The sequence below is a fragment of the Dendrobates tinctorius genome, unplaced genomic scaffold, assembly GCF_039654945.1.
Source record: "Dendrobates tinctorius isolate UK_male_01 unplaced genomic scaffold, ASM3965494v1 ptg000001l, whole genome shotgun sequence".
In the NCBI taxonomy this organism is placed as follows: domain Eukaryota; kingdom Metazoa; phylum Chordata; class Amphibia; order Anura; family Dendrobatidae; genus Dendrobates; species Dendrobates tinctorius.
In genome coordinates, this window is record NW_027361669.1 from 12010148 (window position 1) to 12037320 (window position 27173).

General features: G+C 44.0%; 1 protein-coding gene across 5 annotated transcripts in view; it reads left to right on the forward strand.

Moving 5' to 3' along the window:
• The first annotated feature begins 66 nt into the window (after positions 1-66).
• The window catches only part of CFAP43 (cilia and flagella associated protein 43), a 93683-nt gene continuing 66576 nt past the window's right edge, over positions 67-27173 (forward strand). Inside the window, exons 1-15 of one of the 5 annotated variants that reach the window (XM_073566104.1) lie at positions 67-200; positions 1025-1278; positions 3890-3986; positions 8510-8677; positions 10749-10884; positions 11120-11276; positions 12553-12635; positions 13603-13734; positions 17843-17953; positions 21373-21453; positions 21569-21717; positions 22988-23091; positions 24388-24543; positions 26056-26225; positions 26296-26451. In XM_073566104.1, coding sequence (XP_073422205.1) covers positions 169-200; positions 1025-1278; positions 3890-3986; positions 8510-8677; positions 10749-10884; positions 11120-11276; positions 12553-12635; positions 13603-13734; positions 17843-17953; positions 21373-21453; positions 21569-21717; positions 22988-23091; positions 24388-24543; positions 26056-26225; positions 26296-26451 — 1986 coding nt within the window. In that variant the 5' untranslated portion in view covers positions 67-168. Of the gene's footprint in view, positions 201-1024; positions 1279-3466; positions 3486-3889; positions 3987-8509; positions 8678-9975; positions 9995-10357; positions 10522-10748; positions 10885-11119; positions 11277-12552; positions 12636-13602; positions 13735-17842; positions 17954-21372; positions 21454-21568; positions 21718-22987; positions 23092-24387; positions 24544-26055; positions 26226-26295; positions 26452-27173 lie in introns of those variants that run through there. The other 4 variants (XM_073566119.1, XM_073566126.1, XM_073566112.1 and 1 more) reach the window with 4 other exon arrangements.

Below are 27173 nucleotides of genomic sequence, written 5' to 3' on the forward strand. Positions count from 1 at the left end.
AGCACCGTCAGCCATGATTACTCCGGGAATAGAGCAGTGCGCATGAGCGAATGCTAATTAGCGTGTTTCCTTAGCCAATAGGACGCGCTGTTTGTGTTTCTTAGCAACCGGTGTAAACTACCTTTTGGTGCTGGTGTTGTGGGAACTTTAGGGAGCCCGGGGACGACCATGGAGCCCCCCAGCTTGTCTCTACAAGTCAGGTAGGTGACTGCAGCAGGCATAGCTCATGTTGTTTGGCCTTATAATAAGTCAGGTGGGATTTTTACCATGTTCGTTGTGGCTTTTACTACGTCACCCCAGAAACGCACAACAAGCGTGATGCTTATATATCTGAAGAATGTACAGATCAGCCGTGTGATTGGCTGCAGCGGTCAGGTGACTAGAATTGTGCACTGTTTCTCTGGTAGTACCTGACCGCTGCAGCCAATCCTGCCCTCTGACAATACAAGAATACAGTCATTGCTCCTGTGCTGGAAACACGTGTCGGTGACATCGGCGGAGTGTGCCGGATTTTCTCATCCATGCCCCCAGTAACATTTTTGTGTAGGCCAGACAATCCCTTTAAATAATAACTGATTTAAAGGGAGAAAATGATATAAAATAAGAGGGCCATACTCACCAAGTTAAAGTGACGACGTCTTGTCCTTCAGTATTGTAACTGCTGGGGCTGTCAGGCCAGTGGAATAGTGCGCCATCAAAGGCACATACCATGACCAATCACAGGCCTCTGCAGTCAGGTGACACCAGTACCGGCGGAGACCACGGAGTGGCCTGTGCTGGAGCGAAGGGGCCCTAACTTGGTGTGGCTGCCTCATTTATTATTGTTAGACCAATAGCTGAACTTTAGAGCAATATGTATGTCGGTCAGACAATCCCTTTAAGGGGTTAAATGATAGAAAGAAAACTGACAGCAGTCACCTCTAGAGGGAGCTCAGGAGCTTCCTATTATTGAGTCCTGTATACAGGTAACCGAATGATTGTATAACGATTGTATGACCATAACGCGGTCATTTGTTTTTTGCAGATGGGTTCAAGGAAGTAACCAGAAACATGTCGCCTTTATCAACCGTAACACAATGTGTCACCCGTGTGGGAACTTTATAGTTTTTACTGACATTGAAACAAGGCGTCAGTCTCTGTTCCAGGGTCCATCTGGGAGTATCGGGGCGTTCGCCGCTAATCCAAGCAGTGACGTTGTGGCATTTAGTGATGAGAAGCTGCCTCCAAATATCCATGTGTTTACCTTCCCAGGACTAGTGAGGAGAGCAGAGCTAAACGGTACGGTATGGACAGGAGGAACTCTCTACATCACTGCCAGAACATTCCTGGATCGGGAGGAATACTCTGTAGTGTATGGCAAGACTGAAATAGATGTCATCTCTCAAATATCCATCAATCTACTTATCTATTATTCTCAGATATAGATTTTATCTCTAAGTTCTGAAAATATACTTATCTACCTACCCAGGGGCATATCTAGGGAAAAGACATTTGCCCAGGGGGGCATTGTTGGTCCAGGCGGCTGCGTTTTGTCACCCCTCGGAGAGGGATTTGGCCATTCTCAGAGCCAGCTCTGAAACCAACAGCCAGGTCTGAAAAGTTGGAACATACCAGCTCCCAGCTTTCAGGCGACATCAGCAGCTTGATCAAGTCATCTCATCATACTGCGGACGTAACTCCACTGCGCCGCTTTGGCACGGTGAACGCCGTTCTGATAAGCACTCCCCTGGAGCTGAAGAAAGAAGATTTATAGTAATGGTGGGTGGGGGGGTATTTGAGGAGACAGTCTAGGGAACATGCAATGTGTGAGGAATCGGTATGGGGGGAGGGTTGTGAGGAAGCGGGGGGACCTGTGAGGAGACAGTATGGCAGTATGTGGAGTGAGGGAGACCTGTAAGTAGACAGTATATCAGTTTGGGCAGGAAGGGGAACCTCAGAGGAAGCAGTATGCAGAGCAGAGGAGAGCTGTGAGGAGACAGTATGGCAGTATGGAGAGCAAGGGAGACCTGTGAGATGGCAGTATGGAGAGTGGGGGAGACCTGTGAGGAGACAGTATGGGGTGCAAGAGGGACCTGTGAAGGTGCAGTGTGGCAGTATGAAGAGCAAGGGAGACTTGTGAGATGGCAGTATGGAGAGTGGGGTGCAAGAGGCACCTGTGAGGGGGCAGTGTGGCAGTATGGAGAGCAAGGGAGACCTGTGGGATGACAGTATGGAGAGTGGGGGAGACCTGTGAGGAGACAGTATGGAGAGTGGGGGAGACCTGTGAGGAGACAGTATGGAGAGTGGGGGAGACCTGTGAGGAGACAGTATGGAGAGTGGGGGAGACCTGTGAGGAGACAGTATGGCAGTATGGGGTGCAAGAGGGACCAGTGAGGGGGCAGTGTGACAGTATGGGAACACGAGAGGAAGTAATATGAGGAGCGAGAGGAACCGGTGAGGAAACAGTATTGCAGGTTGGGCATTGAGGGGGACCTGTGAAAGGACTTTATGGCAGTATGAGAAGTGAGAGGGACCTGTGAGGAGGCAGATATTTATCTATTAATATATTAAAGTTCAACTATTCAGACATCACTAGAGAAAATATCCTGGCCTCCATTAAAAATGTCTGGACTGAAAAATTCACAAACTTTACAAGCAAGGATACATCTTTTTCTTGCTGTAAGTGAATTAGAAAACCACACAAAAACCTAACATTACTCACAGCAGAGGGTTTGGCACAATTTCATCCAGTCTAGACAATACTGCCCCACATTTTATTTAAAATGTTAGGGACACGTAGCTTTTTGCGCCTGTTCTGGAGAAATACAGTACAGTATTAATGTATTAACTCTGAGATCTATATATATATATATATATATATATATATATATATATATATATATACACACACACACACACACACTGTGTATGTATATATATATATATATATATATATATATATATATAATCTATATCCATCTAGTATTTCTCAGACATTTATGTTTATTTCTCAGATATATCTGTTTTTTCCCAAGATATCTAGCATTTCTCAGAGAGCAATTATCTTTCAGTTTTGTCTATCCATTATCATTAGTATATTTATTTTACCCATCTCTTAGCTCTCTCAGATTTATCTGTTGTAGAAAAGCCAGGTATGACTGTCTTAAATGCTAGCACTGTAGTTCTTAATTAGATGCACCTGGCTAGCTTTGACTAATAACCGAGAACTGGATTCACCTTGTGTCAGTCTGCTGGATGTTGAGCAGAGTGGGGTTTGTTGAAGCTGGTGCGTGACTAGTCAAAATGTGAGCTGTAGCTGGGAGAGAGACAATCCAGAGTCTCTCTCTGAATGGAGACCACACGTGGCAGCTAGGAAAGCTGAGCAGTCTATATATTGGCGCTGCCGATTAATGGGTGGAAATTGCAGCTTGTTCAGTGTGAACTATGCATGGAGATGAACACTTCTGTTTGGTGCTGGAATCAGGCTGAAGTTGATACCTAAACTGGTAGGATCGTACCTCTGCTCTATATAACGTTGCTTCAGGAGAATGGACTGTAATCTGTTCGGGTTTGGACTAAACTGCATTGTCTGTGTGAATGCTACCTAATACCTCCCCGAGAGCGTGAATCCTACACTATTATACAACATTTGTCAGATAAATGTCCATCCAAGGCTGATCTTACACCTTAGATGGCTGTTGGCAGAACAATGCTTTGCTGATGCTTTGCCATCTCCGCCCATACACAGGAGATATTATCTATCATCTCTCAAACCTTTATCCATGAAATCTATCCAATATCGTCCTACGTACCAATCTATCTGATCCTTTGTCCCACACCTTACTTCCTATCTTATTGCAGGTAGGTAAAGTAGAGTTATGTTTTGTGACTCCTTTTTTTACCTTTTCAGGTGGCGCACAACTGGAATATTCCCTACTGGCATTTAGTCATTCAGGACACTACTTAGGTAGTTACTCCTCGGTTCCAGACCACCTACTTACTATCTGGTAAGGAGGCACATGTTTGTGTGGCCAGTTTTACCCGTGAACTCATGGTTTAATGCCATTATTGTAGATACATTTAAGGGTACCGTCACACTTGGCGATGCACCAGCAATCCCGACAACGATGCGACCTAGTAGGAATCGCTGGTGCATCGCTACGAGGTCGCTGGTGAGATGTCAAACAGTCAGATCTCACCAGCATCGCAGCAACGATACAGAACAATATGATGGTCGTTGAGACTCTGTCTCTCAGACCTGTAGTATTGAGGTTGTTTGTCGTTGTCCCTGTCAAACACAGCAATGCATGCTGGCCAGCGGGACACCAGCGATCAAAAAATGGCCCAGGACATTCGAGCACGATCAGCGACATCGCAGCAGGGACCCGATCGCCGCTATGTGTCACCCGTAGCAAGATCGCTGTTGCGTCACAAAATCGGTGACGCAACAGTGATCTCGCTATGTGAGACGGGGGCTTTAGTCAAGCATCCTGGATTTGGCAAAATACTGTAGTCTTTCATCACCTTCATGAACCCTATGTCAATGTACCCAAGTAAACAGTAAAGTATCACTGTTGTTTTCCCATTAAATATATTAATTGTATTGAAAAAAATAGTCAGAATTTCCTGCCGTTACATAAATGATCCATGTGATAGATGTAATGATAAATTGGGACTAAAACCCATGAAGCCATCTCAAGAAGGGATGTGTTACTTTCTTGTTGGAGGTTGAAGCATGGCTTAATTATCACTTTGGAAAGGAACAAGAGCTAGCACTTCATCTGACCTCAGTTGCTTTTTGACCTCCTGCCGTGAACAGGTAATTGAAATAGGTTACTTGCTGGACAACAGCCATGAAGTCTTGGCTCACTTCCCTGCCGCACCTCAAGCTCACTAGACATCTTTGAGCCTGTTTCAGAAGAAGAAGTTTCCAAGCTCCTCGCTTCTGCTCGGCCTACAACCTGCAACAGTGACCCCATTCCTTCACATCTCCTGCAGTCTCTCTCACCAGTGGTCACCACTCACCTGACTAAAATATTTAACCTCTCTCTTTCTTCAGGTATATTTCCCTCCTCATTTAAACATGCCATCATAACCCCTTTACTTAAAAAGCCATCCCTGGACCAGAACTGCACTGCTAACTACAGACCTGTCTCTAACCTTTCCTTCATCTCTAAACTCCTGGAACGCCTGGTCCACTCCCGTCTAATCCGCTATCTCTCAGATAAAGATAACTCTTTTCTCGACCCCTTACAATCTGGTTTCCGCTCTTTACACTCCACTGAAACTGCCCTCACCAAAGTCTAATGATCTAATAACAGCTAAATCGAAAGGTCATTGCTCCCTGCTGATTCTCCTGGATCTCTCTGCCGCATTTGACACTGTGGATCACCAGCTCCTCCTCACTATGCTCCGCTCTATAGGCCTCAAGGACACAGCCCTCTCCTGGTTCTCCTCCTACCTCTCTGACCGCTCCTTCACTGTATCTTTTGCCGGCTCCTCTTCCTCTCCTCGTCCCCTTACTATCGGGGTCCTGCAGGGCTCAGTCCTAGGCCCCTTCCTCTTCTCTCTATACACTGCCCCTATTGGGCAAACAATCAGCAGATTTAGGTTCCAGTATCATCTCTATGCTAATGACACCCAATTATACACTTCTTCCCCTGATATCACCCCTACTCTAATTCAAAATACCGAGGATTGTCTGTCTGCTGTGTCTAACATCATGTCCTCCCTCTATCAGAAACTAAATCTCTCCAAAACTGAACTTCTTGTGTTTCTCCCCTCTACTAACCTCACTCTACCTAACATCAAAATAACCCTGGAGGGTTCAACCATAACTCCCAAAGAGCATGCCCGCTGTCTTGGGGTTATATTCGACACCCAACTTTCCTTTACTCCCTATATCGGATCACTCACTCGCTCTTGTCACCTGCATCTCCAGAATCCGACCTTTTCTCACCTTTGAAACTGCTGAGACTCTTACTATTGCTCTTATTCATTCTCGTCTGGACTACTGCAACTCTCTTCTGATCGGTCTCCCTCTTACCAAACTTTCTCCTCTCCAATCCATCTTGAATGCGGCAGCCAGGGTCATATTTCTGTCCAGCCGCTTCACCGATGCCTCCATCTTGTGCCAGTCATTACACTGACTACCTATTCGCTACAGGGTCCAGTATAATCTCATCTCTCTCACCCACAAAGCTCTCCACAGTTCTGCACCGCCTTATATCTCCTCTTTCATCTCTGTCTATTGCCCTACACGTGCCCTCCACTATTCAAATGACCTAAGACTGACTAACATCCCCCGTAATCCGTACCTTGCACCTCCGTCTCCAAGACTTCTCTCGTGCTGCGCCAGTTCTCTGGAATGCACTTCCCCAGACGATCAGACTGATATCTAGCCCCGACCTATTCAAGTGCGCTTTGAAAACCCATCTCTTCAAACAAGCCTATCATATCAACTTCTACTAACTTTGCCCTGTTCCCTCCTTGCAAATATTATTCTGAATCTGCACCCTACTATTCATCTGTCTCCACACCCTCCATGCACACAATAACTGCACTTGATACTTGACTATTGCACTTAAACACACAGGCTGATGACCGGATTATGAAGCTTTATATGAAAATCCCTATTTATTATAATTGCCAGACCTGAATTAACAAGCACTTTTCACCCACTGTGTCCCCCCCATTGCCTTATAGATTGTAAGCTTGCGAGCAGGGACCTCACTCTAATGTCACTGTTTAAATTGTCTTAACTTGTATTGAATTTATTGTCTGTACATGTCCCTACTTAATTATAAAGTGCTGTGGAATATGTTGGCGCTATATAAATAAAAATTATTATTATTATTATTATTATTACAAGAGGCTGAGATGCGACAAATCTATCACCTCCGGAGAATACTTGTTTGGTCTTCAAAGGATTAGAGCAGACTTTTTGGAGCCAGATTCCAATTATGAATATTGTTGATTTTCTTAACTTGTGAACGTAACGTCACCGGATGGCCTGCGCATCAGCTCCAAATTAATATCAGACAGATGGATAATGATATATTTGCCAGGTTTCCATCCTATCAGACCGTTCTTGCCAGCGATTCAGCTGCCTCTCCTGACATCACGTCGACAGAACTGTCATTTCTTTTCCATCATGCTCTGTCGACAGGGCGTGACTTTTGACATCATTGTGATTGACAGTCGGCTCCCCCATTTAGGCAGTAGAAATCGGCTGTCAATCAGAATGAACTTAGAAGTCCGGTCCTGTCAATAGAACAGAGAGGAAAAGATTGACGTCAGCGTGGCAACTGAATCACTGGCAGGAGCGATCTGTGAACGCTTTATTCCGGGGAAGAACAGCGCCGTGCACATCCCAGATATACCCTTTAATATCTCTAGCCTGGGATATCCAGGTGGGCAGATAACCTGAAAATTGGGGATCTCATTATTTTTTGGGCCCTAGCCACATCCCATTGACCAGCATCTATCTGAGGTCACCCATTGGACATATGTGGTTGTGACTTTTATCTGACAAATACAGATTTTGAATTATAATCATTGTCAGTCCTGAAAGACACAGTTCGCTGTAGATCTGTACTGTTTTCAAAAGCGAGCGTCCCTCCGCTAAGATCTGCGCCATTTCCCTGACACAGGTTTAGTACTTTGGGATTAAATATATAACATTTAATAGAGTTGTTGCTCTATAACCACATCCTTGAAGCCATACGCTACCTGTAACGGGTGTCTGATCGGCCTGTATAAGCGATTGGTGGTGGCAGCTAGTTTTCCTTGTGTTACTGCAGAGCTTGGCAGTAACGGTATCGGAGTATATATATATATATATATATATATATATATATATATATATATATATATATATATATATATATATATATATATATATAAAATCACTGTGAGTTCCTGACAGCCGACCTAGCAATGAAAGCAACCGTGGCCTTGTCCATCACTGGTCAGTCAGTTGCGTAATTGTCCTGATGACTGGAGGCAGCAGAGGGCTGGTTGGTGACAACTTGGTAACAGAGGTGGGATATATTTGGGATCCCCGGCTGGGTTCCTAACCAATCCTGTAAAGAGTTATGGCATTTACATACATAATATGGCACCACCTTGTCTTTTATGTCTAAGACACTTTATGAACCCAAAACACTTACTCAGTCACCTGATGAATCGACTCGATATCTGCGCTCTAGAAACCTAGTGGACCCTCTTTACTACAGAGCAGCCAATGAAAATAGCTTTTCACCCTGGAAGGTCTCAAGCCTCCACAGCAAGATGGCAGTATAGCTGGGAAGACTCCTGCATATGGATTAAGAAGAAACTACAGTATATTGTCAGCTGCCAGAAGGGGAAGGAGACTGATTCTGTTTAGAGCAGTCCCAGCAGCACAGATATCTTGTATTTTAAAATAGTTAAATCAGTACTTCTGGTCTTTTAGTATGAAAATCATTCCTGCAATAACCTCTTTAATGATTCAATTATTTTATACATAACAGTTTTTTTTACATTGTAGGAACTGGCAGGAAGGTATTGCACTATGCAGTGTATCAGATACCCAATCCAACTTTACCCATTTGACTTTCAACCCCATGGATTGGCATCAGTTGTGTTTGTCTAGTGAGGAGTGTCTTAGTCTCTGGAACATTGAAGTATGTGACACAGTGTACAACCTGAAATCAATGTAAGCTTTCACTTACTGACACTTCAATTTTGTCTTTTAACAGCAGCCAGCTATAATACGCCATACTTGCTCCTATGTGTTTTCAGTCCAACGCTACATGTATATGCTTACACATTAGGACTGAGAAGGATCCCTTAAAGGGAACTGTCACCTTAAATAGGTTGTCCAGTCTACTTAGAGCATGTCATACAGCAGGAAGAGTTATCATGGGCTTAAATTTTGGTTCCTTAAGTTTGATGTAAAGAACACCTCTACATGGTGATATAAAGTTTTTTTAAAATATGGTAACGAAGGCTCCTGATGGAGGCTCTGACGCAAGTATTAACTACATTGGGTACAGTGTTGTTTCACCATATAATGCCACATCATCATTTAATCCACATCAATACTGTAATGTTGAGTTTACCTTCTTGTTAAAGTGAGTCTGAGAGCAGGTTTTTGCAAGCTAATCTTAGAGCAGCAAAATACAGGGGTTGAGACCCTGATTCCAGGGATGTATCACTTATTAGGCTGTTTGCTATAGCTTCATTACAATCAGCATTTTATTAGAAGGAGATTATCACTGCAGGACTACACCTCAATTGCAGAGCAGTCAGGCTAATCTGTGTAACCCCGTCCCCACTAGTGATTGGCTGACAATGTACAGTGTACACAGGAAGCTGCCAATCAGTGGTGTGGGCTGGGTTATACGCAGACACTAATCAGAAAAAATCCATAAAAAATCATTTGAAAGGTAACTCACCAAACCCTGACTGATGCACTGGCAGGATGCAGCAGAACCCCATTGATAAAGGTTTGGGCAGCACAGGTGCATTCCACTGATAAGGACAGCCAGTAACCGTTTGTGGTCTGGCTGCCCAGTGGAAAAAGTGCACACAGATGAGGCTTGCATAAGGCATAAGTCACACTGATAAATGTGATGCAAAAGTGTCTGAGCAGCCTATTGATCACGCCCATAGTATTAGCAGGCGGGCTGCTCTGCACTATATATACATGCATCACAAAAAGGACAAAGCCAAACATAAAGGGTTCTAGCTACATCCTGCTAAAAAGTGCAAAAAAGATACATAGATATGGGGTATTGGTTACTATTTTGGCCAAAGCAGATAAGCTCACAACCCAACGTCAAGGGTCCCCAGATATTGTGAGTCCCTAACACTAAATATAAGCATAGCCTCATCTGTGTGCACTTTTTCCACTGGGCAGCCAGACCACAAATGGTTACTGGCTGTCCTTATCAGTGGAATGCACCTGTGCTGCCCAAACCTTTATCAATGGGGTTCTGCTGCATCCTGCCAGTGCATCAGTCAGGGTTTGGTGAGTTACCTTTCAAATGATTTTTTATGGATTTTTTCTTATTAGTGTTTGCTTATATTTAGTGTTAGGGACTCACAATATCTGGGGACCCTTGACGTTGGGTTGTGAGCTTATCTGCTTTGGCCAAAATAGTAACCAATACCCCATATCTATTTATCTTTTTTGCACTTTTTAGCAGGATGTAGCTAGAACCCTTTATGTTTGGCTTTGTCCTTTGTGTGATGCATGTATATATAGTGCAGAGCAGCCCGCCTGCTAATACTATGGGCGTGATCAATAGGCTGCTCAGACACTTTTGCATCACATTTATCAGTGTGACTTATGCCTTATGCAAGCCTCATCTGTGTGCACTTTTTCCACTGGGCAGCCAGACCACAAATGGTTACTGGCTGTCCTTATCAGTGGAATGCACCTGTGCTGCCCAAACCTTTATCAATGGGGTTCTGCTGCATCAGTCAGGGTCTGGGTTATACGCAGCCCAGAAGTCTTCACTCTGCTACATCTACATCAGACAAACAAGCAGCCAAGTAAGCCAGAAAATGAAACATCCCTGGAATTAGGGTATTTGTCACTACATCAAGCTGCTATCAAGATTCCATAGCAAAAACTGTTGACAGATTCCCATTACGTAGCTTCAGTTTATTGATGACATTCTCATAAAATATACCAAATCTACTGAAAATAAATACTGAGCAAAGCTCAATAGCTAATAACTTAGCTACAGTTCATACATAATGGTGTTATTCATTCATAGACCAATCAAACTTCTCAATGAAGATGGTTTAATGGCTGAAGAGGACCGCCATCTCAGTCTCCTTTCCAACGTCGGACCTGAAATCCCCTTACATGCCATTGCTGGCTTAGTGGGTGATGAAGTGGAAGGATTCATCGTAAGTTATGTCATCTAAGTTAGAAAGGCTATACTAGTAACATTGAACATATGTTATTATTCCTTTTTGCCATTCAGTTTCATATACTGTAGTAATTTCAAGGTTTTTGCTTTCTTTTATGTGTGGGGTCTGTATTGTCTATGGCCATTGGGTAGATGTTATAGCAGAAAAAATATTCTGTTATCACAAACTCTACTCTTCTTTTTCTAATGTTTTTTCTTGTTCTGCATTTAAGCCAAAAGAAGAAAGAAAATCAATTGTGAAACCCAGTAGCCATTGCTGGAGTTCAACATCCCTTTTGTTTGTTGGATGTAAAGGAGGACAACTACTGTCTGTTAACCCCGAGACACAGAAAATGACTGCTCTGAGCCTAACAGAGCGGCCTACAGCTGGTAATAAGTCCAATAGATCGGTATTATTCATGCTTTAATAGAGGGCTCAGGGTGGTTATGACCCTTCCGGTCTACTCTGTCAAAAGTGTGTCATTGCGGATGTAAGAGCCAGCTCCCCGCAGTTAGGCAGCAGGGAGCTGCCTGCCATTCAGCATAATATTGGCAGTGACGCCTCGTCGACATAACAGAACGGAAGATAGGATGCTCATCTGTCGATGTGATGTCACCGGAAGCAGGAGAATCGCTGTGACCGCTCTCAGCCAGCAGAGATCGTCGCCAGGCAGGTAGTTAGCAACCAGCCAGTAAGTTCTTAGCCCTATAAAATAAAATAGTAGATAAGAAAGGGCTGTCTGGTAGAGGACAGCCACATATGATAGAGGACAACCCCATCTGGTAGAGCACAACCACATATGATAGAGGACAACCCCATCTGGTAGACCACAACCCCATATGATAGAGGACAACCCCATCTGGTAGAGCACAACCCATATGATAGAGGACAACCCCATGTGATAGAGGACAACCCCATCTGGTGGAACACAACCCCAAATGATTGAGGTCAACCCCATCTGGTAGAGGACAACCCCATCTGGTAGAGGACAACCCCATCTGGTAGAGGACAACCCCATCTGGTAAAGGACAACCCCATCTGGTAAAGGACAACCCCATCTGGTAGAGGATAACCCCATCTGGTAGAGGACAACCCCATAAGATACAATACAACCCCATCTGGTAGAGCACAACCCCATCTGGTAGAGCACAACCCCATCTGGTAGAGCACAACCCCATCTGGTAGAGGACAACCCCATCTGGTAGAGGACAACCCCATCTGGTAGAGGACAACCCCATCTGGTAGAGGACAACCCCATCTGGTAGAGGACAACCCCATCTGGTAGAGGACAACCCCATCTGGTAGAGCACAACCCCATCTGGTAGAGCACAACCCCATCTGGTAGAGGACAACCCCATCTGGTAGAGCACAACCCCATCTGGTAGAGGACAACCCCATCTGGTAGAGCACAACCCCATCTGGTAAAGGACAATCCCATCTGGTAGGCAACCCAAGGTGTCATCAAAATGCACTGCTTTCTCAGTAGACCATGCTTCAGATTCACTGTGGATTTCACACCGCTCGCTGATGGGTAAAATCTGCAGTGAAGATCCATTGACATACAGAAGATTTGAACAGTTCTGTGCAGATTTACTACATACCATGCACTTTGTTACTTTCATACACTGTGGAATATTAATTAATAGAAATGTTTTCTTTTTCCAGGAACATCATTAAGAGCTTCTTTATATGAGGGAACCATAAAAACGATGGCACTTCACAGGGAAGGACTATACATAGGAGGAAGTGTAAGACCATTTTAATTTGTGTCTAATGAAATATTTACTGTAGTTACCACATCAGTATTACATCTACTGTTGTCGATCAGAAGTGAAGACTCTGTACATGTGCCGCTCTAAAAAATATTAATTTAATATTTTTAACCTAAATCAAACTGTAAGAACTCTCATCTGTTACAGTATGAATCAGGAGCATAGCCGACCATTACTTATTGCGCTACCGCTGTGTTTATGGTGTGCCCGATTGGACTGTGTGCTACATGGCACATACAGTATCTGCTCTGTGTGTATTGCGACCAGCTAATCGTCCTCCTCTGGAATTATGCATGATGTTTTATAGTTAATTCAGTGACAAAATGTACAATTGGTGGAGAACAGTTGAACTTGATGGACCTAGGTCTTTTTTCAACCTATGGAACAGGTTTCTCTCTTTGGTGTTGAATCCAGCATGAGAACTAACTACATTTGTGGTCCCTGGACAGGAGCCCTAACAACCACCTCTGACACTATCTGCGGCTCTTCTTTTGCTTAGCTGACGTGGTGTGACATCACATGTATGTCACTCTACAACAACGACATTGCTCCAGGCCTACTAATCAAAAGAAGAGCCGGGGAAGTCATCAGATAATTCCTCTCCTCCAGCGACCACAGATTACTAATATGGCCGCTGGACCATGTCCTGTGAATCAGTTCACACCATCTCTAGAGCTAACTGAGCATTGAGATCTACTGGTTCCTGCTGAGATCTACTAGTAGATTGTGATCTCCTTTTTACTACCGCTGATATAAACTATGCTCCATTTGCAATTACTTCACCAATACAACATATTTCAGCATACATCTTCTAGATTTATTATTTTCTTTTCTCTTTTTTCATATTTTAGTAGGTACATTTGGTGACATTGTTACCACAGATAGGCCTTGGCTTTCATTTATGAATATGATTGTTTCTAAATTTATTCTCATTTCTATGTAGGACGGCATCTTATGGTTATGCTCCATAAAAGGTTCAGAGTTTAACATGAAAGAATGTTGGAACGCGCAAGAACCTATTGAAAGCATCAGTTCTTCTCCCGACTACAAGAGGCTTTCCATTGCTACGCTAACGGTATGATCCCACATCTGAGATTTAGGCTTGGGCTACAGGCGATGTGTTGTGCGGCTGTAAGCCTCATGACAAGTAGTGCGACCAAAAACATCTGAGCAACTTGTCTGTGACTTGCTGTCATGCAGCTATTTTAGAGCTGTGATTTTGCTGTAAAAGATGGCAAAATCGCAGATAAGTCACAGTCATATGTGACTTGCATTAAAGCCTATGGCAAGTAAGTCATATCCACTTGTGACCAGCAGCAGGAAATCCCTTTGGACTGTTGCAGTCGTACCAGGTTACGGGTACATAGTGCGAAGCCATAGTAGGTCATTAGATCTGATGTTGCAGCACTACAATTTGAGTGTCACATATACATGTCGCCATGTAGGCCTGGTCTTACTGGCATGATCAATTGTCATGGAGTGACTGACCCAGTGCGACACAATCCAATAGTTGGTTGGTCACCAAACGGCACAACAGCACAACGCCGATGGAATAGGGGAGAGTGAGGCCCTGACAGTAGGGAATCATGGACGGTCACCTCCTGAGCTCAAACCTGAGCCTGTCCCTGATCTCACCTAACACCCTATGCAGGTCCTTCCCCCTGCCGACGTCAAGATACCTCGATCCTATTTGTCACCTAGATCTGCCCTAGCTAATGTACTCGCCGGCATGGAGCACTGGCCTCACCTCTGCAGATAATAAACACAAAGGGTAAGTGGCAGACACCTACTGTAAAGCCCCCGTCACACATAGTGACGCACCAACGATCCCGACAACCATATGACCTGGTCAGGATCGCTGGTGTCGCTACATGATCGCTGGTGAGCTGTAAAACAGGCAGATCTCACCAGCGATCAGGACCAGCGACGACGCGGGTAACAAGCGCGCGCGTCGCTTAGTTACCCGCTGTTCACCTTGGATACCAGCTCCCAGCGTCTGCTTACAGCGCTGGGAGCTCGCTGATCGATGTTCTCCCGCTGCCACGCGATGCGTTCTGGCCAGCAGGAGATCAACAATCAAAAAAAGGCCCAGGACATTCCTGCACGATCAGCGATACCCGGCGGGGGGGGGTTGGCGGTCGCTGATAGGGGTCACACACAGCGAGATCGCTGCTGAGGTCGCTGTTGCGTCACAAAACTTGTGCCTCAGCAGCGATCTTGCTAGTGAGATCTCGCTGTGTGTCACGGTGGCTTAAGGGACAAGGTAACAAAATCACAACTTATCTTTCTCTGCTGCAAAGCACCGCACAGCAGGAAAAAGACACCAGATCAGTGAACTCGGCAAAGCACCACTGCAGCAGCGAGCTCCTTCCTCCAGTTTGGTCACTGTAGAATCCTCTAACACTGACAGTCAGCTGATGTGTGGTGCCCCTGAGGGTTCAGTCGCCACAGAGGTACTGCACCTCCTCCTGAGGTCTGGTACCCCACTATCCAGGTAAGGTGGAGATACCTGACCACACTCCAACACTCACATCCCACACGCACAACAGTAGTGTAGCAGCGCAACCTTGGTGGCTCCCTGCTTGGAACACGAAGAGTGCTGGGAGGTGGGTGGAGCTTAGACTGCACAAGAGAGGGGAGAATATTAGGAAAGGGTCAGTTGGTGAGAGAAGATCCCCTGAGAGGGATGGAGTGAAGGAAGTGCTGCAGGAGACTCCTGTGACCTGGAGCTGCTGGCACAGGAAAGAGCCATAGAAAGCCTGATTCTTCAGAAGGAAGATAGTTTAGTACGGAACGTAAGGAGAAGAAGAGAACTAAGGACTAGGGTCAGAGCAGAGCCCTTCCTCAAGTTTGAAGCGCATGGCCGGGGTCCGGTCCCTGATGTTGTATGGATACTGATGTTCCTGCAGCAGAAACCGGAGGAATAGAAGTCGTCACCACTTTATTCCCATCTAAGACTTGGGGCACAACAGCAACGTGGGTGAGCCGGGACATGATAGCAAGGACTCCCCGAAGCAGGCTACAGCTGTCTGCCGTACAAGTAGAGTTCTAAGTAACATCAAAAAGGAGGAACTTGAGTTTAATACGCAACTACAAGTACTTCAGATTAGGCGCTAGTGTGGAGATGTTCAGAGCAGGCACATGTTGGAGGAATGCTGGAAAGGTGTACTTTACCTTGCCTGGGAGTTGGCTGAGCCCCTGACCTGGAGGACACGGCACCGAAGCGGGCATCTGTGTGCACCAGACTGTGAGTAAAGCTTTGGAACTACATGCCCTGGTGTCCTCCACTTATTCTTGCGCCTTACACCCTGCTCTGCTACATCTACTTCTTTACACCATCTCCCCACTTGCCAACCTCATCTACTCTGCCCTGGGACTACAGTTCCACCTGTGGGGAGCTTCAACATCATTGCTGCACCACACCATCTGTCCCAGAGAAGCAACCCTGCAGCGCTGGTCAAACTGACCAAAAACCACAGGTGGCGTCACGAATCATCTCAACAACTTTATCCCCATCACTCTACCCCTTTTACATTGACCGCCTGAGGCCACGGACCGGGTCACTGCCACTGTGACATCTCCCATTGAAGTCAACAGGCCCGGCACCGAGTACCCCACGGCCTCAGGGGCCAAGTCAGATGCATCAGGTGACCTCTTGAAGGATGGTGGGAGTGGTCACCGCCCAAATCAGCTGACCCAGCAGCACTGCAATTACACCAGCAAGCCAGCGGGGGGGGAAAAAATTACATTAACCCCCGATGGCCTGAAAGGAAAAAAGTTTTAATCTGAGAAGCCAGATCTGCCACATATCCAAAAATGGATCGTGACATATTGATGTCACATTGATGCTCAATGTTCTCCGTTCCACTATCAAGATACATGATGGCTGACCAAACTTCCTAATAATTTCTGTAACTATAGAGTTAAATACACCAGTGCCAATTTGAAAAGGAATTATGCTTTAGCAAATAAAACTTATTGATTTCTGCTTGCAGTTCTTCAATAGGAAGCTTTTGTTTAGCCTCTTAATTTTCCCTAAGCTATGTATATTCTGAGTGTAGCACCCAGGCTTATCTTCCTGTTCTGCCACTAGCGTGGTAGGCACCATATTGGTTTGTCGATGGCACTGCTATTGTGAATTGTGTAGACCTGTGCCGGTAATAGGAGAGAATGTGGTGCTCCAGTGTACAGCAGATCGGTGGGAGTATTAGGAGTTGGACCCTTACCAGTCTCATATTGATGGCTATCCTAAGGACAGGACATCGATATTAAAGTCAAGGTTTTGATAGTTTACCCCCACATAAATGGGACTGAGGTGCAGTCACCGGTACCTTGTCTGTGGAAGCAAGAAATGAAATGCAGTCCTCTGATTGCAGAGATCAGGTGTAAATTAGGGGGAATTAAGGCCCTTTTAAATTTAGCGATGCACCAGCGATCCGACCCGGTCAGGATCGCTGGTTGATCGCTAGCGAGCTGTCACACAGGCAGACCTCACAGCGATGCAGCAGCGACGCAGCGCACGATACTCACCTTTCACACACCGATCCTGACGACGTCCTCCCGCCCGCCTCCACGCGTCGCTCGCCGTCACAGCAGGAAGCCCCAGCGGGAAGCTGACGACGAGAAATGGAGCCAGACATACTCGCGCAATCACCGATGGACAGCGGGGGAGCCGGTCGGAGGTAAGTATCACACATAGCGATATCGCTATAACATCACAAAATCGGTGACGTTATAGCGATATCGCTATGTGTAAAACCCCCTTTAGACCCTCTGATCAGATATGACCTCGTCTATATCTCCTTCTATTGGTAGCTCTTCCCCCTTATTTTTGCTATAGCTTTGTAATATCAGATTTGTGATTGCATTTAATTGTAAAATGCACGGAGATAGAATCGTAGAGTTGGAAGGGACCTCCTGGGCCATCTGGTCCAACCCCCTGCTCAAAGCAGGATTCGCTAAATCATCCCAGTTAGATGTCTGTCCAGCCTCTGTTTGAAGACTTCCATTGAAGGAGAACTCACCACTTCTCGTGGCAGCCTGTTCCACTCATTGATCACTCTAACTGTCAAAGTTTTTGATATGAAGATATGAAGGCGATGAATAAATGAAGATGTGTGTGTTCATACAATACTCAAAATTTAAGGATTGTAATAAGACTTCATCTTTTTTGTATTTTTTAGGGTTCTGTGTACATATACAATAAATCTGGAGACCCTGTTAAGATAATAAATACATGTAATGATGAATTAACTGCGGTTGACTTTTTAACTAACGGGAACAAGTGCTGTTTGGTGAGTTAGTATTCCCTGCTATGGAAATCACTTTAAATGCATTAATAATAGTGATAAGAATTTTAGTAATAATATATTAAAGACTTTGGTACACACACCATGTGAAAATGAAAACTCTGCTTTGGCACAACACTAGAAGCAGCACGTCTAGCAAATTTACTGGCAATTACCTGAATCCGTCATCAGTGCCATCAGCACAAGACCTCGTTCAGACGTCCGTGTTGCACATACGTGTTGTATCTGTATTTTTCACGGATAGAACACGTACCTATTATACTCTACGGTGCTTTTCATTGGTGCCGTTTTTTTCTGGTGTCACAGGTGAAAAGTGCTAATACAAGTCTATGGGTCCATGAAAAACACGCACAGCACACAGATACATCATATTTAACATGGCAAAGTATAGGAGAAGCTTTGTAATATATTTATCTATCCATGAAAAACACTGATGGTAAAAACGGACACACGGAGGCATAACACTGGTGACACTGATGGTAAAAAAGGACACACAAACCATACACTAATAACACACTGATCCAAAACACCTACACCAATTTCACATATGTTTCTAAACATGGACATGTGAATGAGACCTAATGCAGACAATGACAGAATATAGACATTGAAAATATTGCAACGGTATCATGATTGCCAACTTGATTTTTTTTTTTATCTTTTCCCGACAGCATATGTAAAAACATAGACAACCAACATTTCTTTTTATGGACATATATAGTCAGGTCACTTTCAGGGGTCAGAATTCCTACAAGGTAGCGGATCACGACAAGAGGGCTAGTCAGAACACAAGGTGAAAGGCAAATCCAAGGTCGAGCAACAAAGATTAGACTAGGAGCACAAAGCACACAAACCTCTTGAGCAAAGCTACAATAGGCAGTAATCGAAGGCAGAGACATGGCTAAATAGCCAGGTAGTTACTCCAAACAGGAGACACATGGATGAAGCCCTGACACACTCAAGATACTGAGCATGCCCCAGCATCCGATTGGGATGCTGAAGGTCCATCATCTTACTGACAGCTCAGCATGCCCCTGTCCTAGATTGGTCAGCAGAACTGTCATTCACTGCGTTTTATAGGGGGAATCATGACATCTAATGAATCTTCAATCATATGCAGTCATGTCCGAAGATGTTGGCTACCTTGAAATTGTTCCAAAAAATGAAGTATTTCTCTTAGAAAATTATTGCCGTTACAAGTTCTGTTACACACATGTTAATTTCCTTTATGTGTATTGGAGCAACACAAAAAAAATAAAAACAGAAAAAAAAGGCAAATTTGACATGATTTCGCACAAATCCTAAAAATGGGCCATGCAAAGTTGTTGGCATCTTTGCAAAATTGTGGGTAAACAACTTTGTATCAAGCATTTGATGCTCGTTCAGACTCACTTGTGGCAAGTAACAGGTGTGGGCAATATAAAAATCACACCTGAAACCAGATAAAAACGAGAAAAGTTAACTTAATCTGTGCATTGTGTGTCTGTGTGTGCCACACTAAGCATGGAGAACAGAAAGAGGAGACAAGAACTGTCTGCGGACTTGAGAACCAAAATTGTTGAAAAATATCCACAATCTCAAAGGTTACAAATCCATCTCCAGGGATCATGATGTTCTTTGTCCATGGTGCGCAACATAATCAAGACGTTTACAACCCATTGCACTGTAGCTTATCTCCCTCGACGGCTGAGAAAAATTGATGAACGGTTGCAATGCAGGATAGTCCGGATGTTAGATAAGTAGCCCCAATCAAGTTTCAAAGAAATTCAAGCTGTCCTTCATCAGTGTCAGCACAAACTATCCGTTGACATTTGAATGAAATGAAACGCTATCGCAGGAGACCCAGGAGGACCCCACTGCTTACTCACAGACATAAAAAGTTAGATTGCAGCGTGACAAAATGTACGTAAGTAAGCCAAAATAACAACATTCTGTCTGGGAAACAGTCTTGTGGACAGGTGAGATGAAGATAGAGCTTTTTAGTAAAGCACATAATTCTACTGTTTACCGAAAATGGAATGAGGCCTCCAAAGAACACACCACCTACAGTCAAATGTAGTGGAGGGTCATAGAGGTTTTGCTGCTTCTGGATCTGGGTGTTTTGACTGTGTGCAAGGCATAATGAAATCTGAAGATTGCCAAAGGATTTTGGTTTTTTGGTTTGCAATGTAATGCCCAGTGTAAGAAAGGTGGGTTTGCGTCCTATTTCATGGGTCTTCCAGCAGGACAATGACCCCAAACATACTTCAAGAAGCACCCAGAAATTAATGGAAACAAAGCGCTGGAGAGTTCTGAAGTGATGAGCAATGAGTCTGGATCTAAATCCCATTGAACACCTGTAGAGAGATGTTACAATTGCTCTTGGGAGAAGGAATCCTTCAAATATTAGACACCTGGAGCAGTTTGCAGAATGAAAGTGGTCCAAAATTCAAGTTGAGAGGTGTAAGAAGCTTGTTGATGGTTACAGGAAGCGATTGATTGCAGTTACTAATACCAAAGGGTGTGCAAACAAATGTTGAGAGTGTGAACAATTTTGTCCGGACTATTTTGGGGGTTTTGTATGAAATTATTTCCAGTTTGCCTTTTTTCTTCTGTTTTTTTTGTGTTGTTTCAATACACACAAAATAAATAAATGTGTATAACAAAACATGTGTAATTGCAATAACTGTCTGGGAGAAATACTTCATTTCTGGAACAATTTTAAGGGTGCTAACACTTTTGGCCATGAGTGTATATTAATTCCTTTATTTAATAGGTAAGATGCCTCGCAAATAAATGTTGACCAAACTCCCCAATTCTTTCCAGAAAGGCGGATAGATGTGTATAGACAATGTGCCGTCTTTCCCTGCAGGCAGAAGTCAAGGGAAAGAAGCATTTAGTAATGTTAAAATCCATTCACCATGCTCAGTCCTTTGTTCTTTTTGGAGATAGGCCCCCACCAACTTATCCGCCTGTGCCCATTGAGGACAACTGCACACTCAGCTGAGCTACAGAGGGTGCAAAAAAAGTATTTAGTCAGCCACCAATAAATGTTGCCAAATCAGACAAGGTGATTTTCTGGATTTGTTTTCTCATTTTGACTCTCATAGTTGTGGTCTACCTATGATGTCAAATACAGGCCTCTCTCATCTTTTTAAGTGGGAGAACTTGCACAATTGGTGGCTGACTAAATACTTTTTTTCCCCACTGTACCCCCCAGGATGGGTGGTCTGGATGAATAGGTGCTGGTGAAATGAGTCTTCTGCTAACAGCTGTGTAAAATGTATAGCTACCTGGAGTCTCATAGTCATGTTAAACAGCGTATACAGCTGACAAAGGATGGGCTGGTGATGAAGTATATACTGTAAGTTGAAGCAGACAATGTTCTTTGATACAAATGACACTATTTCATGTCATCTACTTAGAGTGTTGGACGGTCCGGACAAGTCCATTTTTGGTCCGTAGAGGACGGAGCTATCATCAGCTCACTGAGTATTGATACACAGGTATTTATTCCTTCTTATTAGAATGCATTATAATTGTCCTATGCCTCTGGTGTAATGTCCTGATCCTCAGGTATTTATACAACACTTTACAATGAGGTTTTTTTTTTTTTTATAGGCAACTTGCATGGCATGCTGTCCATCTTCCCACTATGCAGTGATTGGTAGCAGCACTGGACATATCTTTTTTGTAGATGCCGTGAAAGTAAAAGCTCCTCAAATAATTGCTCGGAAAAGACTTTATCATGTTCCTGTGCTACACCTGCAGTGAGTTACTATGATAATTGGTCCTTCATGTTATTCAAGTGTTCCAGGTCTACGGCAGCCCCAGGCTTTTTCTCACGGATGTTCTAAACACCTGTCATATAGACCATAAAAAGATTAGATCTTCCCTTAAACCTCAGGAGGAAACCTTAAGGCCAGGCTGTCATTAATTACTATAGTTGGGGTCTGTGTAAACTTCTTCATTCAATTCTTTGGAACATAATACTTAGTTGTAATAGCTGATAATAATGGTACTGCATTCAGACTTCTATGGAAGAAGTTTGATTACCCATGTAGTTCTCGTCCTAGCCCTTACAGTTACCCTACCTGATTTGTGACTATAGGTCCTGATAATACAGGTTAAGGCTCCCCATATACATTAGGCTAACATTGACCAAACTGGCTGATATCAGCAGCCTTGGCTGACAGACTATGTGTATGGGGGCCCTCAACTAGCCCTCAACAGATGATGTAAGGAGAGATAAGAATCAGGTATGTCAAATTTCGAGCTTCCAATAATTTAGTTCTCTGTGAGATAAACCACCGTCAGGAGTCTGCTGTCACTGGAATACCGTGACAGTGTGGAGCCAGAAGACCGCAGCGTCCGATTGCTCCTACTCTGGTGCTGAGAAGAAGCACTTCTCCTTCATTTTAAATGTGTTTTGATCCAAACAAACAAGAAATGAGGATGGCACTCATCATTCATAAAATCCACCTTTATTTCACCATTAAAATCTTCAGCAGGGGAGCAATGTGTGTGGTTAGAGGATGACGGCTGTCTCGCGTTTCCACGAGTCCTACACAGGACTCGGGGGGTAAACTACATAGCTTTTAAGTTGTGATTTGCAGATTGTATATTTATCACCCACCAGATAGGTGTCAATTTCTTGATCTTCGGGTCCAAGCCGTGCAACATGCACCAAGCAGCAGAATGGGAATGGTTTTATCCCCCGTAAGAATGGAGCATCAATGTGCTTTGCTTCCTGTGCTCCATTCATTCCCTATGGTGCTGCCAAGCACTGCGCTTACCTTTTTCTTGCAGCCCCATAGGGAATGAATGAAGTAATGGATGGCCATCAGACCTAGTACAGCACTTCATGCCATCGGGGCTAGCGGTGAGAAACCCACTGATCAGCAACGATAGTATAGGTAATAGCTTGTTTTAACTGAACTACCCCTTTAGGAATTTTGTGTCACTAATAAAAATATAATCGTTTTAACCAATTTGAATAAAAATAAGAGTTGTTTCTCATTTCCTTTTTTATTTACCTAGATTTGATCAAAAAGGCAACTTTCTTATGACCGGTGCTGCAGATGGACACATATTCATTCTAGATGCAAGGCCATCAAGTTCATTCCAGTTTCTAGGATACATAGGTAATGACTTGAAATAGAATTTACTGTAAAGTGTGTGACATAATGTCTCGTAGTGTATGTGACGCGCCCCAGACCGGGCCCGTTAACTTCAATGGGAGATGTCACAGTGGCAGTGACCCGGTCCGTGGCCCCAGGCGGTCATGTAAAAGGGGTAGAATTGAATGGGGATAAAGTTTATGTAGTGATTCGTGACACCAGTTGGAGTGTTCGACTGTAGTGTAGCCGGCACTGCCGATGATCTCTGGGGGAGTAGATGGTGATGGCAGTGCAGATGTTAAATCCTCTCTAACCAGGGCAGACCCCCAGAGATTGTGATGGAAGTAGAAGGCATGGAGTAATCAGTCAGGAGACAAGGAAAGTCACTGTATCATTTACTATAGTTCAGGTGCAGTTCAGAGGAGATATTACAACTCTCACCCCGTTACAGTCTGCTCTGGAGAATGGGAGTTATCTTCTCTGCTGTGACTCAGTGCAACTTCCTGCTATTCTAATCCCTTCTGGGACCAAGGCTTCCTGGAGTTTAGAACTTCCCAGTATTGCCTCTACTCACTGTGTATTTTGCCTTCAGCAACTTGCAGCTTGAATCCTTTGTGACGCAGCTCAAGTTCCCACTTGCACTATCCTTCACTGATCCTAGGTTATTGCAGTATCTCTGAGGGAAAAACACTTTTCTGCTGGTTGTATAATCCCACGCAGTCTCTCAGCTTACCACCCTGCTCTGAAAGCATGGATGGTCTAGTGGCTGGTTCCCTGATGCTTCTTAGCTCTCACTCCTGGATGAGCCACGTCTCATCTTGGCCTCCAATCCGTTCTTCCTCCTTCACACTGAAAACAACAAGTCTCGACTCCTCCCCCTTCCCAGTTAGGATGTGTCTGCAAAGCTCTAAGCTTCAGACAAGTGAGGGAGGAGAATTGTATGTTGTGGTCTCTAGCAGAGAAAGCATAACTCCCATTGCTCACAAAACAGTACATATTTAACCCTTTTGTGGCGGTAAAGACGCAGGGCGCCACATATGCACACAAATTGTAAAATGAATTATTCTTACCGGAATCAAGTCTCGGATACACTGATTGTTGGATCAGAAGACCATTCAATAGCAGACGGTTCAGTCATGCAGTGCACCTGGGCATTATTTCACTCACTGTTACTTCTATTCCATTGGATCACTAAAAAATGAAAATAGCTGAACCAACTTCATATACTGAGTGTCCTGATTGTTGGTGATCGGAAGTAATTCTTGATCGTTCTTAGATTTTCTATAGGTGAAAATATCTCTCCTGTTTGTTTTCTTTCAGTGGTTGGAGGAGATATTCTGTCATTGTCATTACTAAGCTCAGTGGATTCAGAGCAGATTAAAGCCCTGGCACTTGTCTGCCCCATGGCAGAGAAGGAAGAGAATGGGGGTGGCACTCAGCTGGAATTGTTTTCTCTGAATCTTAAAATCTTACAAAGTAAGAACTCATGGAAACTACCATAACTGTTATATTCATCTCTCAGTTTATAATTTGGACCTTGGTTCAGGTTTGTGTAAAAGCAGTGGCTGAAGGGTAGCATCTTCCCTTGTGGAACATGACATGCCAGTGTAAGGAGACTTATAGGGCATGAAATTTTCCGCTGGGAAATTAAATATACAATTTGCCTCATAGTCTGTCAATTAGAGTAACCATGTGCGTTCCTAGGAGTATATGGTTCCTCTAATAAACTGTGCAACATATGACATCCAGTATAGCACAGTATTCACCTTAATACGCCGTGATGCCATATTTGTTTGCTTACATATGAACTAAATAACTGGCATGATGTATTACAAGTTAAACTTGAGTGACATCATTTCTTCACATGCTTTCATTCTGTGAACCTCCAAACCATCCAGACACCAATAGTTCAGAAAGACTGTCAAAGGGTGTCACGGGGGTTACCGCAACAGTGTGGAGCTAGATGACCGCAGCGTCTGATTGCTCCTACGACGGCGCTGAGGAAAAGCACTTCTCCTTCATTATAAATGTGTTTTTTCATCTTCTGGCAGAACAAGGGTTAATCGGCCATGTTGGAAATCCCTTTGCTCACAGCTGAACTCGGTTAGCCACTCCTTTTCTCTTTATAATCTGAGCTCTGTTGCAAATCGTTGTCAGAGCTAGCATTTGCTGCATGGCTAACGGTGGAAGAGGAGTACATATGAGAAGGAGAGTTGAAGGAGTTATTAGTGACTGTTGCTTGGTTTGTATGCGTGGTAATTCCTTATCCTTCTCTTTTGGTTTATTCCCCTACCTCCACGCCCCAGTGCATTTCTCTGTTACATGTGAGTGAATATATTGTATGCCTGGAGTTTTATGTTAACCTTTGTTTGTGTTGTCTTGTTTGTCAGGTTGGTGTACTACAGTGCACAGTAGCGCCCCCTCTCCCCTGGGTGGGGGAAGAGAACAGACAGAGGGCTAACTTAGGAGATAAGGCAAGGGCGGAGGCCCCGGCATCTTCACCTTCAGAAGTATCCCGGGGAGTAGGACGAGCTAGGGGGCCCCCTAGTGTTAGGGCCAGGAAAGGATCCCCTGGTCCCGGGTCGCCCGACAGCTGTGTCATGACATTGGGCTTGTCATTTAACTCTTTTTTACAGTAATCAGAGATATCTGAGCAGATATTAGAAAGTCCATGTAGACACCACCGGTGGCTCCACACCTGAATATTCCATGTACATGAGGAGTGTCAAGTGGCAGTGTAGGAACAGAGATAAAGATAAGCACTAATGTTTGATAATGTAGATGGTATGGTTATTGGGGCGCGCTGTGGCTCTACTGATATGGGTTTGACACTTCTAGTTGGCTATTGTAAGGCTGGCATTATCATGAAGTCACTTTGGAGCTGGCATTAAACCAATGGGGAGTATTGTATGGCGGGTATCCCTTGACATCCTTTTGGGTGGCACTGTTTTGGAGGCTATTGACTGACACAATGCTTCTTTTTATTAGGCCCCAATGAATATATTGATCAGCGGGGGATGTTTAAGGACTCCATGATCCAAAAGCAGCAGTACAAGGTGGAGCAGCCTTTATCTTCAGCTGCTCTGGGAAGCAATGGCAAGTCAGTCTATGGTCACTGCAGTGACTCTCTATTCATTCACAAGTTTGTGCTGCCTAAGGTAAGTTTTACCTTGATTGCTATTGAAGACAAGCATTATAATGAAACATAACCTGTATGTTTCTAATTAGGAAACCTCTGGTGAAATGGTTAAAGTTCTACCTGCAGAAAAAAAAGTTAGTGGAAGTCAACTGGGGTCTGGCTGTCTCCGCTCATCTCCTCATCAGAAGTGGCTGTCACTAGCAGCAGGAGATGGCACCTTGTATTTGAAGGATTCTGTGAATTTGGTAAGTCTGGGTACAGTACAATCTGTGTACTCCTACTGCCTTACAAAAATAAAGATAACAGGCACGCACATTTCTGACTGTGAATTCCGGTAAATAATCCAACATCATTATCAATCAAGGCTAAGCAGTACAAGCGATTAATCTAGGTTAAAGGAACATATTGATATCATGTTGGTTACATTATTTAGCCATAATACCAAATAAAACACTTGTACATTCTCCAAACCTGGCGGTAGATAGGACTGAAACGCCTGCTGACTTCTAAATAGCTACAACTACATTGGAAAAAGTAATATGGGCTTACCCTCATGATGAGGAAAAAAATGCATGTATGTATTGTCATGGAAAAGGTATTCAATATTATTCCACAAGCTAAAAGAGCTTTATTTGGGGAAAAAAAATGTTTTACTCCTGTAAAAATGCAGTTGGTGTCTCCCTCCTCTGTAAATTCTCTGTCTAATCTCTGTTGGTAGGTTAGATCAAAAACAGATTGTGCACAGAGCAGTAGATCACATATACCAGCTCCTGGGTCTAATAACATACAAAATGACATTCATACACAGAACTGAATGTGCTTGATGTTTTCCTGAGGAATATAAAAAAAAAATCCATTTGAAATTGGCACCTGCTGCGCCTGCGCAGTAACAGCTATCCTTGTAAACAGAGGTGATCCGATAGCTGCTACTGTGCATGCGCATAGGACTTCTAATCAATTCTCCCAT